The 13,821-nt window shown below is 39.4% G+C and overlaps 1 protein-coding gene across 2 annotated transcripts in view; it reads left to right on the forward strand.

Moving 5' to 3' along the window:
* Positions 1-13,821, forward strand: part of UTP20 (UTP20 small subunit processome component) — a 109,767-nt gene that overhangs the window by 28,666 nt on the left and 67,280 nt on the right. For both annotated transcript variants that reach the window (XM_060656631.3, XM_060656632.3), the window contains exons 19-21: positions 254-330; positions 10,184-10,263; positions 10,506-10,746. In XM_060656631.3, the coding sequence (XP_060512614.2) occupies positions 254-330; positions 10,184-10,263; positions 10,506-10,746 (398 nt within the window). The remainder of the gene's footprint in view (positions 1-253; positions 331-10,183; positions 10,264-10,505; positions 10,747-13,821) is intronic.

The following is a 13,821-nucleotide window of genomic DNA, read 5'->3' on the forward strand; positions in this document are numbered from 1 at the left end:
GCTATATCCTTTGTGAACATCTGGAGTGAGTTTGAGTACTTTTGCTTTAGTGATTCTTCTTTGTTAAATAGCAAGTGACATTTTGGGGAGAGTCAGAAAATTATTATATGCCGAATTTTGGATTGGTACCTACAACTTGTTCCTTAAAGCACAAGCTTCTTTTTAACCTCTGATTGTCTGAGTTGGGATATTTATATTTCATATATTCTGTAGTTTATAGCCCATTTACTAAACTAGTTTCCTATAATCACAGGTGCCACTTCGTTATTTATTAAGCATGTTGTATGTTAACTTCAGTGCCCTCTGGGATCCTGTTATTGAACTCATAAGGTAAGCATGGGTTAAAATGGATGAAGCCGTATGTGTTAACTATTGCAGAGTGATGGGGCCAGATTATACTCCTGCTAGGTGTGATTTAAATGAATGGGTGTGTATAGTATTTGTAGCTACCTTAAATCCTTTGTGGGACAAGGTGAAGAAAAAACGAACATTAGTTATTCTCTCTAATGTCAAGTATTTCAACATCTCAGATGTTATATGTATGTATCTTTGTGCATTGAAATAACTTCAAAGGACTTGCTCTGTCTACTTGATATGATATATCTATATGGTTAAATTTATTTTTTAATTTTTTTAATATGAAATTTATTGTCAAATTGGTTTCCATACAACACCCAGTGCTCATCCCAAAAGGTGCCCTCCTCAATACCATCACCAACCCTCCTCTCCCTCCCACCCCATCAACCCTCAGTTCTCAGTTTTTAAGAGTCTCTTATGCTTTGGCTGTCTCCTTTTCTAACCTCTTTTTCTTTTTTTTTTCCTTCCCCTCCCCCATGGGTTTCTGTTAAGTTTCTCAGGATCCACATAAGAGTGAAACCATATGGTATCTGTCTTTCTCTGTATGGCTTATTTCACTTAGCATAACACTCTCCAGTTCCATCCATGTTGCTACAAAGGGCCATATTTCATTCTTTCTCATTGCCACATACTACTCCATTGTGTATGTAAACCACAATTTCTTTATCCATTCATCAGTTGATGGACATTTAGGCTCTTTCCATAATTTGGCTATTGTTGAAAGTGCTGCTATAAACATTGGGGTACAAGTGCCCCTGTGCATCAGTACTTCTGTATCCCTTGGGTAAATTCCTAGCAGTGCTATTGCTGGGTCATAGGGTAGGTCTATTTTTAATTTTTTGAGGAACCTCCACACTGTTTTCCAGAGTGGCTACACCAATTTGCATTCCCACCAACAGTGCAAGAGGGTTCCCATTTCTCCACATCCTCGCCAGCATCTATAGTCTCCTGATTTGTTCATTTTGGCCACTCTGACTGGCGTGAGGTGATATCTGAGTGTGGTTTTGATTTGTATTTCCCTGATGAGGAGCGATGTTGAGCATCTTTTCATGTGCCTGTTGGCCATCTGGATGTCTTCTTTAGAGAAGTCTCTATTCATGTTTTCTGCCCATTTCTTCACTGGATTATTTGTTTTTCGGGTGTGGAGTTTGGTGAGCCCTTTATAGATTTTGGATACTAGCCCTTTGTCCAATATGTCATTTGCAAATATCTTTTCCCATTCCGTTGGTTACTTTTTAGTTTTGTTGATTGTTTCCTTTGCAGTGCAGAAGCTTTTATCTTCATGAGGTCCCAATAGTTCATTTTTGCTTTTAATTCCCTTGCCCTTGGGGATGTGTCAAGTAAGAAACTGCTGTGGCTGAGGTCAGAGAGGTTTTTTCCTGTTTTCTCCTCTAGGGTTTTGATGGTTTCCTGTCTCACATACAGGTCCTTTATCCATTTTGAGTTTGTTTTTGTGAATGGTGTAAGAGAGTGGTCTAGTTTCATCCTTTTGCATGTTGCTGTCCAGTTCTCCCAGCACCATTTGTTAAAGAGACGGTCTTTTTTTCCATTGGATATTCTTTCCTGCTTTGTCAAAGATTAGTTGGCCATACTTTTGTGGGTCCAATTCTGGACTCTCTGTTCTATTCCATTGGTCTATTGTCTTTGTGCCAATACCATGCTGTCTTGATGATTACAGCTTTGTAGTAGAGGCTAAAGTCTGGGATTGTGATGCCTCCTGCTTTGGTTGTCTTCTTCAAAATTACTTTGGCTATTCGGGGCCTTTTGTGGTTCGATACAAATTTTAGGATTACTTGTTCTAGCTTCGAGAAGAATGCTGGTGCAATTTTGATTAAGATTGCATTGGATGTGTAGATAGCTTTGGGTAGTATTGACATTTTAACAATATTCTTCCAATCCATGAGTACGGAATGTTTTTCCATTTCTTTATTTCTTCTTCAATTTCCTTCATAAGCTTTCTATAGTTTTCAGCATACAGATCTTTTACATCTTTGATTAGGTTTATTCCTAGGTATTTTATGCTTCTTGGTGCAATTGTGAATGGGATCAGTTTCTTTATTTGTCCTTCTATTGCTTCATTATCAGTGTATAAGAATGCAACTGATTTCTGTACCTTAATTTTGTATCCTGTGACTTTGCTGAACTCATGTATCAGTTCTAGCAGACTTTTGGTGGAGTCTATTGGATTTTCCATGTACAGTATCATGTCATCTGCAAAAAGTGAAAACTTCATCTTTGCCAATTTTGATGCCTTTGATTTCCTTTTGTTGTCTGATTGCTGATGCTAGAACTTCCAACACTATGTTAAACAACAGTGGTGAGAGTGGACATCCCTGTCGTGTTCCTGATCTCAGGGAGAAAGCTCTCAGTTTTTCCCCATTGAGGATGATGTTAGCTGTGGGCTTTTCATAAATGGCTTTTATGATGTTTAAGTATGTTCCTTCTATCCCGACTTTCTCAAGGGTTTTTATTAAGAAAGGATGCTGAATTTTGTCAAATGCTTTTTCTGCATCAATTGACAGGATCATATGATTCTTATCTTTTCTTTTACTAATGTGATGTATCACATTGATTGATTTGTGAATGTTGAACCAGACCTGCAGCCCAGGAATGAATCTCACTTCATCATGGTGAATAATTCTTTATATGCTGTTGAATTCGATTTGCTAGTATCTTACTGAGAATTTTTGCATCCATATTCATCAGGGATATTGGCCTGTAGTTCTCTTTTTTTTACTGGGTCTCTGTCTGGTTTAGGAATCAAAGTAATGCTGGCTTCATAGAATGAGTCTGGAAGTTTTCCTTCCCTTTCTGTTTTTTGGAATAGCTTGAGAAGGATAGGTATTATTTCTGCTTTAAATGCCTGCTTTAGAATTCCCCTGGGAAGCCATCTGGTCCCGGACTCTTATTTGTTGGGAGATTTTTGATAACTGATTCCATTTCTTCACTGGTTATGGGTCTGTTCAAGCTTTCTATTTCTTCCTGTTTGAATTTTGGGAGTGTGTGGGTGTTTAGGAATTGTCCATTTCTTCCAGGTTGTCCAGTTGTTTGGCATGTAATTTTTCATAGTATTCCCTGATAATTGCTTGTATTTCTGAGGGATTGGTTGTAATAATTCCATTTTCATTCACGATTTTATCTATTTGGGTCCTCTCCCTTTTCTTTTTCAGAAGCCTAGCTAGAGGTTTATCAATTTTGTTTATTTTTTCAAAAAACCAACTCTTGGTTTCATTGATGTGCTCTACAGTTTTTTTAGATTCTATATTGTTTATTTCTGCTCTGATCTTTATTATTTCTCTTCTTCTGCTGGGGTGTCTTTGCTGTTCTGCTTCTATTTCCTTTAGGTGTGCTGTTAGATTTTGTATTGGGGATTTTTCTTGTTTCTTGAGATAGGCCTGGATTGCAATGTATTTTCCTCTCAGGACTGCCTTCGCTGCATCCCAAAGTGTTTGGATTGTCGTATTTTCCTTTTCATTTGTTTCCATATATTTCTTAATTTCTTCTCTAATTGCCTGGTTGACCCATTCATTCTTTATTAGGGTGTTCTTTAACCATTCTTTTGGAGGTTTTCCAGACTTTTTCCTGTGGTTGATTTCAAGCTTCATAGCATTGTGGTCAGAAAGTATGCATGGTATGATCTTAATTCTTGTATACTTATGAAGGGCTGTTTTGTGACCCAGTATGTGATCTGTCTTGGAGAATGTTCCATGTGCACTCGAGAAGAAAGTATATTCTGTTGCTTTGGGATACAGAGTTCTAAATATATCTGTCAAGTCCATCTGATCCAATGTAGCATTCAGGGCCCTTGTGTCCTTATTGCTCCTGTGTCTAGATAATCTATCCATTGTTGTAAGTGGGGTGTTAAAGTCCCCTGCAATTACCACATTCTTATCAATAAGGTTGCTTATGTTTGTAATTGTCTTATATATTTAGGGGCTCCCATATTCGGTGCATAGACGTTTATAATTGTTAGCTCTTCCTGATGGATAGACCCTGTAATTATTATATAATTCCCTTCTTCATCTCTTGTTACAGTCTTTAATTTAAAGTCTAGTTTGTCTGATATAAGTATGGCTACTCCAGCTTTCTTTTGACTTCCAGTAGCATGATAGATAGTTCTCCATCCCCTCACTTTCAATTTGAAGGTGTCCTCAGGTCTAAAATGAGTCTCTTGTAGACAGCAAATAGATGGGTCTTGTTTTTTTATCCATTCTGATACCCTATGTTTTTTGGTTGGCACATTTACTCCATATACATTCAGTTTTATTATAGAAAGATATGGGTTTAGAGTCATTGTGATGTCTGTAGGTTTCATGCTTGTAGTGATGTCTCTGGTACCTTGTCTCACAGGATCCCCTTTAGGGTCTCTTGTAGGGCTGGTTTAGTGGTGATGAATTCCTTCAGTTTTTGTTTGTTTGGGAAAACCTTTATTTCTTCTTCTATTCTGAATGACAGGCTTGCTGGATAGAGGATTCTTGGTTGCATATTTTCTCTGTTCATCTCATTGAAGATTTCCTGCCATTCCTTCTGGCCTGCCAACTTTCAGTAGATAAATCCGTCACTAGTCTTATCAGCCTCTCTTTATGTGTTACAGCATGTTTATCCCTAGCTGCTTTCAGAATTTTCACTTTATCCTTTTGTTTTGCCAGTTTGACTATGATATGTCATGCAGGGGATCGATTCAAGTTACGTCTGAAGGGAGTTCTCTGTGCCTCTTGGATTTCAGTGCCTTTTTCCTTCCCCAGTTCAGGGAAGTTCTCAGCTATGATTTGTTCAAGTACACCTTCAGCACCTTTCCCTGTCTCTTCCTCCTCTGGAATCCCAGTTATGCATATGTTAGTACGTTTAGTTGTGTCACTTAGTTCTTTAATTCTCCCCTCATACTCCTGGATTTTTTAATCTCTCTTTTTCTCAGTTTCCTCTTTTTCCATAGTTTTATCTTCTCATTCACCTATTCTCTCCTCTGTCTCTTCAATCCAAGCTGTGGGCGCCTCCATTTTATTTTGCAGCTCATTTATAGCATTTTTTAGCTCCTCCTGACTGTTTCTTAGTCCCTTGATCTCTGTAGTAATAGATTCTTTGCTGTCCTGTATACTTTTTTCAAGCCCAGCAATTAATTTTATGACTATTATTTTAAATTCATTTTCTATTACATTGCTTAAATCGTTTTTGATCAGTTCGTTAGTTGCCGCTACTTCCAGGAGTTTCTTTTGAGGAGAATTCTTCCGTTTCGTCATTTTGGATAGTCCCTGGAGTGGCACGGAACTGCAGGGCTCTTCCTCTGTGCTGTCTGGAGTAACTTGCGCTGGTGGTCAGGGCCGCAGTCAGACCTGATGTCTGCCCCCAGCCCACCCCTGGGGCCACAGTCAGACTGGTGTGTACCTTATCTTCCCCTCTCCCAGGGGTGGTGTGGCCCCTGTCTGGGCTACTTACACATTGCCAGGCTTGTGGTGCTGCTTAGATGGGATCTGACGTATTAGCCGGGGCGGATCCACAAGGTGCACAGGGGCTGGAGGGGCAGACTCAGCTCGCTTTGCCTTTGGTAGTCTGCTTCGGGAGGGTCCCCTCTTCTATGGGCCCCTTGTCTACACTTGGCTCTAGAGAGTCCATTCTGCTAGTCTTCTGGCGGTTTTCTGGGTTATTTAGGCAGATGTGGGTGGAATCTAAGTGGTCAACAGGGCACGGTGAGCCCAGTGTCCTCCTATGCTGCCATCTTCCTCACCATGGTCTGTTAAATTTTTTTTACAGTCACAAGATAGTGTATAGTAATTGCAAAATTTTATTTATATATATTAAGTCAGTTAGCCAAACTTTAAAAATAATTACTTTTTGAAACCCTAGGTGTCTAGTATCCAAGAGTCCCTTAGTTCTAAAAAGGACCTTAGTAATCACATAGAAATTACATATGTGGTGCTTCATATGTAGTCTGTCCTTTTGCAGACCTTTGTCTTCAGATGGTCTACTCTGCTTTTTGTCAGATTAGACATATATCATGTGTGACCTCTCAAAACCCTAACCCTTACTTGACAGAAGTAGAATAAACAAATCTCTTTATAATTTGGAACGAGTTTGCCTTTTACTGCCCTTCAGAACCATCGAACCATTCTGAAAACAAAGCCTTCTAACATCAACTTCATAATTTCACTTACTGTGCTTAAGGAAGAATCTGACATATGTGTTACTAATAGTCTGCTATCAAAAATGTTGACTTCTCAATTGCTAAATGCCTTTCATGGTTCTCCATGGCTGGCTAGACTGTCTTCCTGTTGGGTACATCTATCTATCTGAAAACTGATTGATTTTTCATGGATAGTCAACAGCATTTACAGTTCATGTCTTGTGTGATGATTATCCACCTTTGCCTAACAGTCTGTACTTTGCCCAGGGGCATCCCTGTGGTCAGAGGGGCGGTGATGACTGGGAGTTGGAGACTGAACTTTGCTAAGAAGCCCTTTAATCTTGGCTGGCATGGGCCTCACACTTGCCCTCAGAATGCGGAAAGGTAGCCCAGGAGAAAGACAGGCAGAAGTCCAACCTGTGTCACTGTCTTTTGGTTGCTGCTCAGTAGAGCTGTTGGCTGAGACCTGCTTGAGTCTCTTCTGGCCCCTCGTCTGTTCAGGAACATACACACACACACACACACACACTCAATCAACCTGCTGTAGTGACAAAATGGATGTTGGGGCTGTGGCATTAGTAAAAATGATATCCAGTCTCTTAAAAAAAAAAAAAAAAAGACTCACCTGTGTCCCTGGCCAGGCACCCCATGCTGATCAAGAAAGGCCAAACCTGCTCCTTCGAACTCCATAGTCTGTGACCCCAGAGAGCTAGGCCAGGCCTTTCCATGCTCCCAGCTGGGTGCCAGTAGATGTTTACTGCCTGCCTGGAGCCCACCTGCTCAGGCACAAGTCAGAGTAAAATATTAGGAGCAGAAAAAAATATCATATTCTTAGACAAGTAATGATAGAGCATACACATTTTTTTTAATTTAATTTTTTCTAAATTTACATCCAAATTAGTTAGCATATAGTGCAACAATGACTTCAGGAGTAGATTCCTTAGTGCCCCTTACCCATTTAGCCCATCCCCCCTCCCACACCCCCTCCAGTAACCCTCTATTTGTTCTCCATATTTATGAGTCTCTTCTGTTCTGTCCCCCTCCCTGTTTTTATATTATTTTTATTGCCTTTCCCTTATGTTCATTTGTTTTGTCTCTTAAAGTCCTCATATGAGTGAAGTCATATGGTATTTGTCTTTCTCTGACTAATTTCACTTAGCATAATACCCTCCAGTTCCATCCACGTAGTTGCAAATGGCAAGATTTCATTCTTTTTGATTGCCGAGTAATACTCCATTGTATATATGTACCACATCTTCTTTATCCATTCATCCATCGATGCACATTTGGGCTCTTTCCATACTTTGGCTATTGTTCATAGTGCTGCTATAAATATGAGGGTGCATGTGTCCCTTCAAAATGGCACACCTGTATCCCTTGGATAAATACCTAGTAGTATTTATCCAGGGATTTATCTAGAGTACTTATCCAAGGATAAATTTATCCAGTATTTATCCCAGCAATTGCTGGGTTGTAGGGTAGTTTTATTTTTAGTTTTTTGAGGAACCTCCATACTGTTTTCCAGAGTGGCTGCACCAGCTTGCATTGCCACCAACAATGCAAAAGAGATCCTCTTTCTCTGCATCCTCGCCAACATCTGTTGTTGACTGAGTTGTTAATGTTAGCCATTCTGACAGGTGTGAGGTGGTATCTAGAGCATAAACATTTTGAGATTATTGGTGCTAAGATACCAAATTATATAAACACTTATGTGATTCATCTGATTTTTCTTCAAATTCTGAAAGGTATGTTTCATGTAGTTATATTTTTTGCCTTTATGTCAATGATATGTATATTTTAATTTGGTGGAGGAAAACCAACACTTAAAAATTTTTTTAACATTTTATTTTATTTTGAGAGACACAGTGGAAGCAGGGGAGGGGTAGAGGGAGAGGGAGACACAGAATCCAAAGCAGGCTCCAGGCTCTGAGCCGTCAGCACATTCCCCGATGTGGGGCTCAAACCCACAAATGCGAGATCATGACCTGAGCCAAAGTCAGGCGCTTAACTGAATGAGTCACCCAGGCACCTCTGAAAGCCAACACTTTAAAGTTAGCTGAGTTTTTCTCCAGAGTCCTCTCCTTTCTTTAATGTGCCATACCTTGTACCTGATACCCCGTTCACATTACTGTGCCTTTAAAAATAGTCTTCTTAGGGTGCCTGGGTGGCTCAGTCAGTTAAGCATTTGACTCTTGATTTTGGCTCAGGTCATGATCTCACAGTTGAGTGAGTTTGAGTCCCACATTGGGCTCTTCACTGGCAGCATGGAGCCTGCTTAGAATTCTGTCTCTTTCCCTCTCTCTGCCCCTTCTTACTGTTTCTGTCTCTCTCAAAGTAAATATACTTAAACAAAAAAAAAAACCAAAACCTTCTTAGAGGGATCTATTTAGGTTTTAAAAAATATCCTTTAGTACTTTATGACTATAAAAATAATTCCTCCTCAAAAAATTAAAAATAGAAATACCATGTGATTCAGTAATTCCACTACTGGGAGCACCTGGGTGGCTCAGTCAGTGTCCAACTCATTTTTTTTTTTAATGTTTATTTATTTTTGAGAGACAGAGTGGGAGCAGGAGAGGGACAGAGAGAGGGAGACACGGAATCCAAAGCAGGCTCCAGGCTCTGAGCTGTCAGCACAGAACCCAACACAGGGCTTGAACTCATGAACTGTGAGATCCTGACCTGAGCTGAAGTTGCCTGCTTAACCAACTGAGCTATCCAGGTGCCCCAAATGTCCGACTCTTGATTTCAGCTCAGGTCATGATCTCACAGTTTGTGAGACTGAGCCTCGTGTTGGGCTTTGCATTAACAACATGGAGCCTGCTTGGGATTCTCTCTGCCTCTCCCTCTCTCTCTTTCAAAATAAATAAATAAACATTTAAAAAAATATAATCCCACTACTAGGTATTTACCAAAGAAAACAAAAACATTAACTCAAAAATATAGATGTTCACTGCAGTGTTATTTACAAGAGCCAAGATATGGAGGCAACCTAAGTGTCCATCAGTAGATGAGTGGGTAAGGAAAATGTGGTATATGTACACAATGGAATATTACACAGCATAAAAAAGGATGAGATTGTGCCATTTGAAATAACATGGGTGGACCTAGAGGGTATTACGCTAAGTGAAATAAGTCAGACTGAGAAAGACAAATATATGATTCTACTTATAAGTGGAATCTTTAAAAAAAATGAATAAATAAACAAAAAGCAGAATCAGACCTTTGTAAGTACAAAGACCTGTAAGTACAAAAAAAAAGAAAACAAAAAAACCTGATGGCTGCCAGAGGAGAGTGGGTGGGGGGTATGGGCAGCATGGGTGAAGGAGAGTGAGAGATACAGGTTTCCAGTTATGGAATCAGTAAGTTATGGGAATAAAAGGAATATGGTCAATGGTATTATAACAGCGATGTAATGGGGCAGATGGTAGCTACACTTGTGAGCACAGCATAATGTATAAACTTGTCAAATCACTAAGTTATACACCTGAAACTAATATAATACTGTGTTTCAACTACACTGAAATTAATAAAAATTCCTGCTCAGTGCAGGCATTTTGAAAAAATGTAAAAACGTACAAAAGTTATTGAAGCCCTATATTCAAGGATAACCTAATTAAATTGTAATTATATCCTTTCACCTTTTTTTTTCCTATGAGAGATCTTTTAAAAAGGATTATACCACGTATTTGTGATCTTTTCTCTTAGTTCTCATGCACATGAAATGGACAATAAGCAATTTTGGAAAGTCTACTATGAACATCTAGAAAAAGCAGCTCTACATGCTGGTATGTAAGGGGAAGTGAAAGGGAGGCTGGGGAAAAAAAGGTGGTTTAACTATTTAATTTTTTACTGCTTAATTGTGCATGAAATCGGGAAACAGAAATGAGTAATGTACTATCCTGATAACCTTTGGATATATTTTATTGTTTCCTCATATTACTAGAGCTAGAAACACCCTCACATGAGGAGACCCAGAGGACAAATGTTAACATTTCTCTAGTGGTTCCAATGACTTTTTTTCTTGCAGAGAAAGAGCTGCAAAATGACGTAAGAGATGAGAAGTCCATTGGAGATGAAAGTTGGGAGCAGCCTCAGGAAGGAGATGTTGGAGCTCTTTATCATGAGCAGTTAACATCAAAAACTGACTGTCAGGAAAGACTGGACCACACCAACTTCCGATTTTTGCTCTGGCGAGCTCTGGCAAAATTCCCAGAGAGGGTAGAGCCACGGTCCAGGGAGCTTTCCCCACTTTTCCTGAGATTTATCCAGTAAGTATTCCTTTCCAGGAATATGTCCCTGGTAGAGTATGAGGAAGAGAAGATGTGAAGTCTTAAACTCCCAAGTAGGCTGTTTTTTTAGTATGTCCATCACATTTTCAAACCATTGGCTCATCTGTAAAGCACTGGCTCTCTCAGATAACAGCTAGGTTTTTTTTTGCCACTTAATTTGACACCAGTTAAATTGTAACCATGCCACAAATGGTGTTAATAAAAATTCCAAGTTAAAAAAAAATTATAGGGGCAACTAGATGGCTCAGTTGGTTAAGTGTCTGACTTCGGCTCAGGTCACGATCTCATGGTTCATGGGTTTGAGCCCCACATTAGGCTCTGGGCTTGATAGCTCAGAGCCTGGAGCCTGCTTTGGATTCTGTGTCTCCCTCTCTCTCTGCGCCTCTCTCTCTGTCTGTCTCTCTCGCTCTCTCTCTCTCTCAAAAATAAACATTAAAATTTTTTTTATTTTAAATTAAAAAATATAAAAATAAAAATTCCGGGTTACAGGGGCGCCTGGGTGGCTCAGTCAGTTAAACATCCAACTTCAGCTCAGGTCATGGTTTCACAGTCCGTGAGTTTGAGCCCCGCATCCGGCTCTGTGCTGACAGCTTGGAGCCTGGAGCCTGCTTTGGATTCTGTGTCTCCCTCTCTCTCTGCCCCTCCTCCGTTCATGCTCTGTCTCTCTCTGTCTCAAAAATAAAGAAACATTAAAAAAAATTTTTTTTAATTGCAGGTTACAAAATAAGAAAGGCTTGTTGAATTAGATTAGCATACAAAGGCCTTGTTATTTTTTTGCCTTGTTGTTTCATTGCCTTCCTTGGGGCTTTAACGTGTTTTCCAGAAACCCAGCCCCAGCCACTGTGTTGTCAGCCTGCTTATGTTTTTTCCAGAAACCCAGCCCCAGCCACTGTGTTGTCAGCCTGCTTATGTTTCCTAGGATGCTGAGGGGGAATGTACTTTGTATGTTGCTACAGAATAACAACTTTCTGCAGCATTGCTTTGTTTTGAGTAGATAATTGGATGACTTTAAAACTCTAAAGATACGGAATGTGATGTACAGAACAGGACTAATCATCAATGAAGAGTGTGTTTTATAGTAGTATTTCATTATATGGGAAAGTGTCATATGTGTAGCTTAAGCAGGCTACAAACCACAGCATGCTTGGCTTGTTCCAAGAACAGCAAGAAAGTCTGAGTGGCTATAGCAGTGACCCTGGGAGAAAATAGTTAAAGATTAGGCCAAAAACTTAACAGGAGACCAAATTGTGTAGGGCCTTCAAGTGACGGTAAAGGACTTGTTTTTTTTCTGTTAGTGAAATGGAAAGACATCAGAAGGTTTAAACAGAGGTGACATGACTTAAGATTTCTTAAGGATTTTTCTAGCTGTCATGTCAAGAATAGACTGTGGGTCGGTCAGAGCAGATAGACCAGCTTCAGAGATTATAAAGCCCGGCAAGAAATGTGGGTGACTTGACCAAGGTTGTAGTAGTACAGCTGATGAGGGGTGGTTGAATTCTGCATATTCTTGGAAAGATTTCAAGTCAGTAAAATATAGTTGGGGGGGATTACACTTAGAACAGCCTGTGCAGTTTGGTCAGCCAACAGATCAGATGTGTAGGTGTTTGGGGGAAAGGGGGGAATGTTGGTACAGGAAGGTGAAAGGGGAGGAATTGGGGATGTCTCTAAGGTTTTGAGCTGAGCGACTGGAAGAAGAGAGTCACCATTTACTGAGATTGGGAGGAAAGCACAGGTTTGCAGATGTGTGGGGGAGATCAGGAATTCATTTTTCTAGGTGTTATGTTTGGGATACTGAATAGCCATCTAAGTAGGGATGTTGAATAAGCAGTTGAATTTGAAGTTTAAAGTTGGAGGGAGAGGTTTGGCCTAAAGATTATAAATTGAGAATCATCGGTATACACATGATTTTTAAATCGTGAGACCAGGAATGAAGCTACACCTAAGGTGTAAACATAGAGAGAGAAGACTTCTAAGGACTGATAGCTGAGATTTAGAAGTTGGGAGATAAGGAGCCAGCAAAGGAAGCCAGAAAGAGTGAGAGAAGAACCAAGACCATGTAGCATCCCAGGTGCCACATGAAGAAAGCATTTTGAAGAGGGAGTAATTAGTTGGATCATACATATCTGAGATGTCAGTCAGATAAAGCATAAGAATTGATCATTGGCTTTAGAAGTCATCTTAACAAGAGTTGTTTCGGTTAACCTGGTAGGGATGAAAGCCTGATTAAAATGAGCTTAAAAGGAAACAGAACTAAAAATGAAAACAGCAAGTGTGGATAGTTCTTGTAAAAAAGAAGCAGACAGGTGGAGGGTGATGTGGGAGTGGAGAGAGCTGCTGTTGGTGGGTTGCTGTTGAAGATTTAAGCAGCGCACCTCTGTGTAATGCTGGTGTTGTGAATGATCCAGAAAGGAGGGAAAATTTGTAATGTAAGAGAGGGAATAAAATTGCTGGAGTCATGTCTTTGAATAGTTAAGATAGGATCCAGTGCATAAGTAGAAAAGTTTATATGAATAATTCATTCTGGCAAAGGTTACAAACAAAGATTCAGGCAGGTCAGTAGGTTCCATGGTGGAAGAGCAATGATTTTTTCACCTAATTCTTCAGGCTTCAGTTTATTTATAGCATGAAAACGATATTTAGCTGCCCTGCCTTGTTTTGAAGATCATATAAAATAATGTTTATCAGTTGTTTTGTGCGCTACAAAGAGCTATACATATGGAAGCAAGTACTAATGGTGTTAACAGGAAATAAATTTCCTGCTCTGTTAATTTTCTAAATTTTTCCCTAAAGAAAGAAAGGGATTACTAATAGATTCCTGGGGATGGAGAGAGGAGCCTGTAACAAGATGTCGTTTCTGAGTTTAAGAAGACTTAGAGACTATAGATAAACAATATTTTTTTAAAAGATATACAATTTAAAAAATATTTAACATTAGTTGGCAACGATTACCTGTAGCAAATACTTTTATAGATGATCCAAACTAATGGAAAATGCAAATGTCACCTTTCATTTTGACTTTGAAATATATTATGGGCTCTTTATTTTATTTTTTTT

This window comes from Panthera onca, chromosome B4, assembly GCF_046562875.1.
Source record: "Panthera onca isolate mPanOnc1 chromosome B4, mPanOnc1 haplotype 2, whole genome shotgun sequence".
NCBI lineage: Eukaryota > Metazoa > Chordata > Mammalia > Carnivora > Felidae > Panthera > Panthera onca.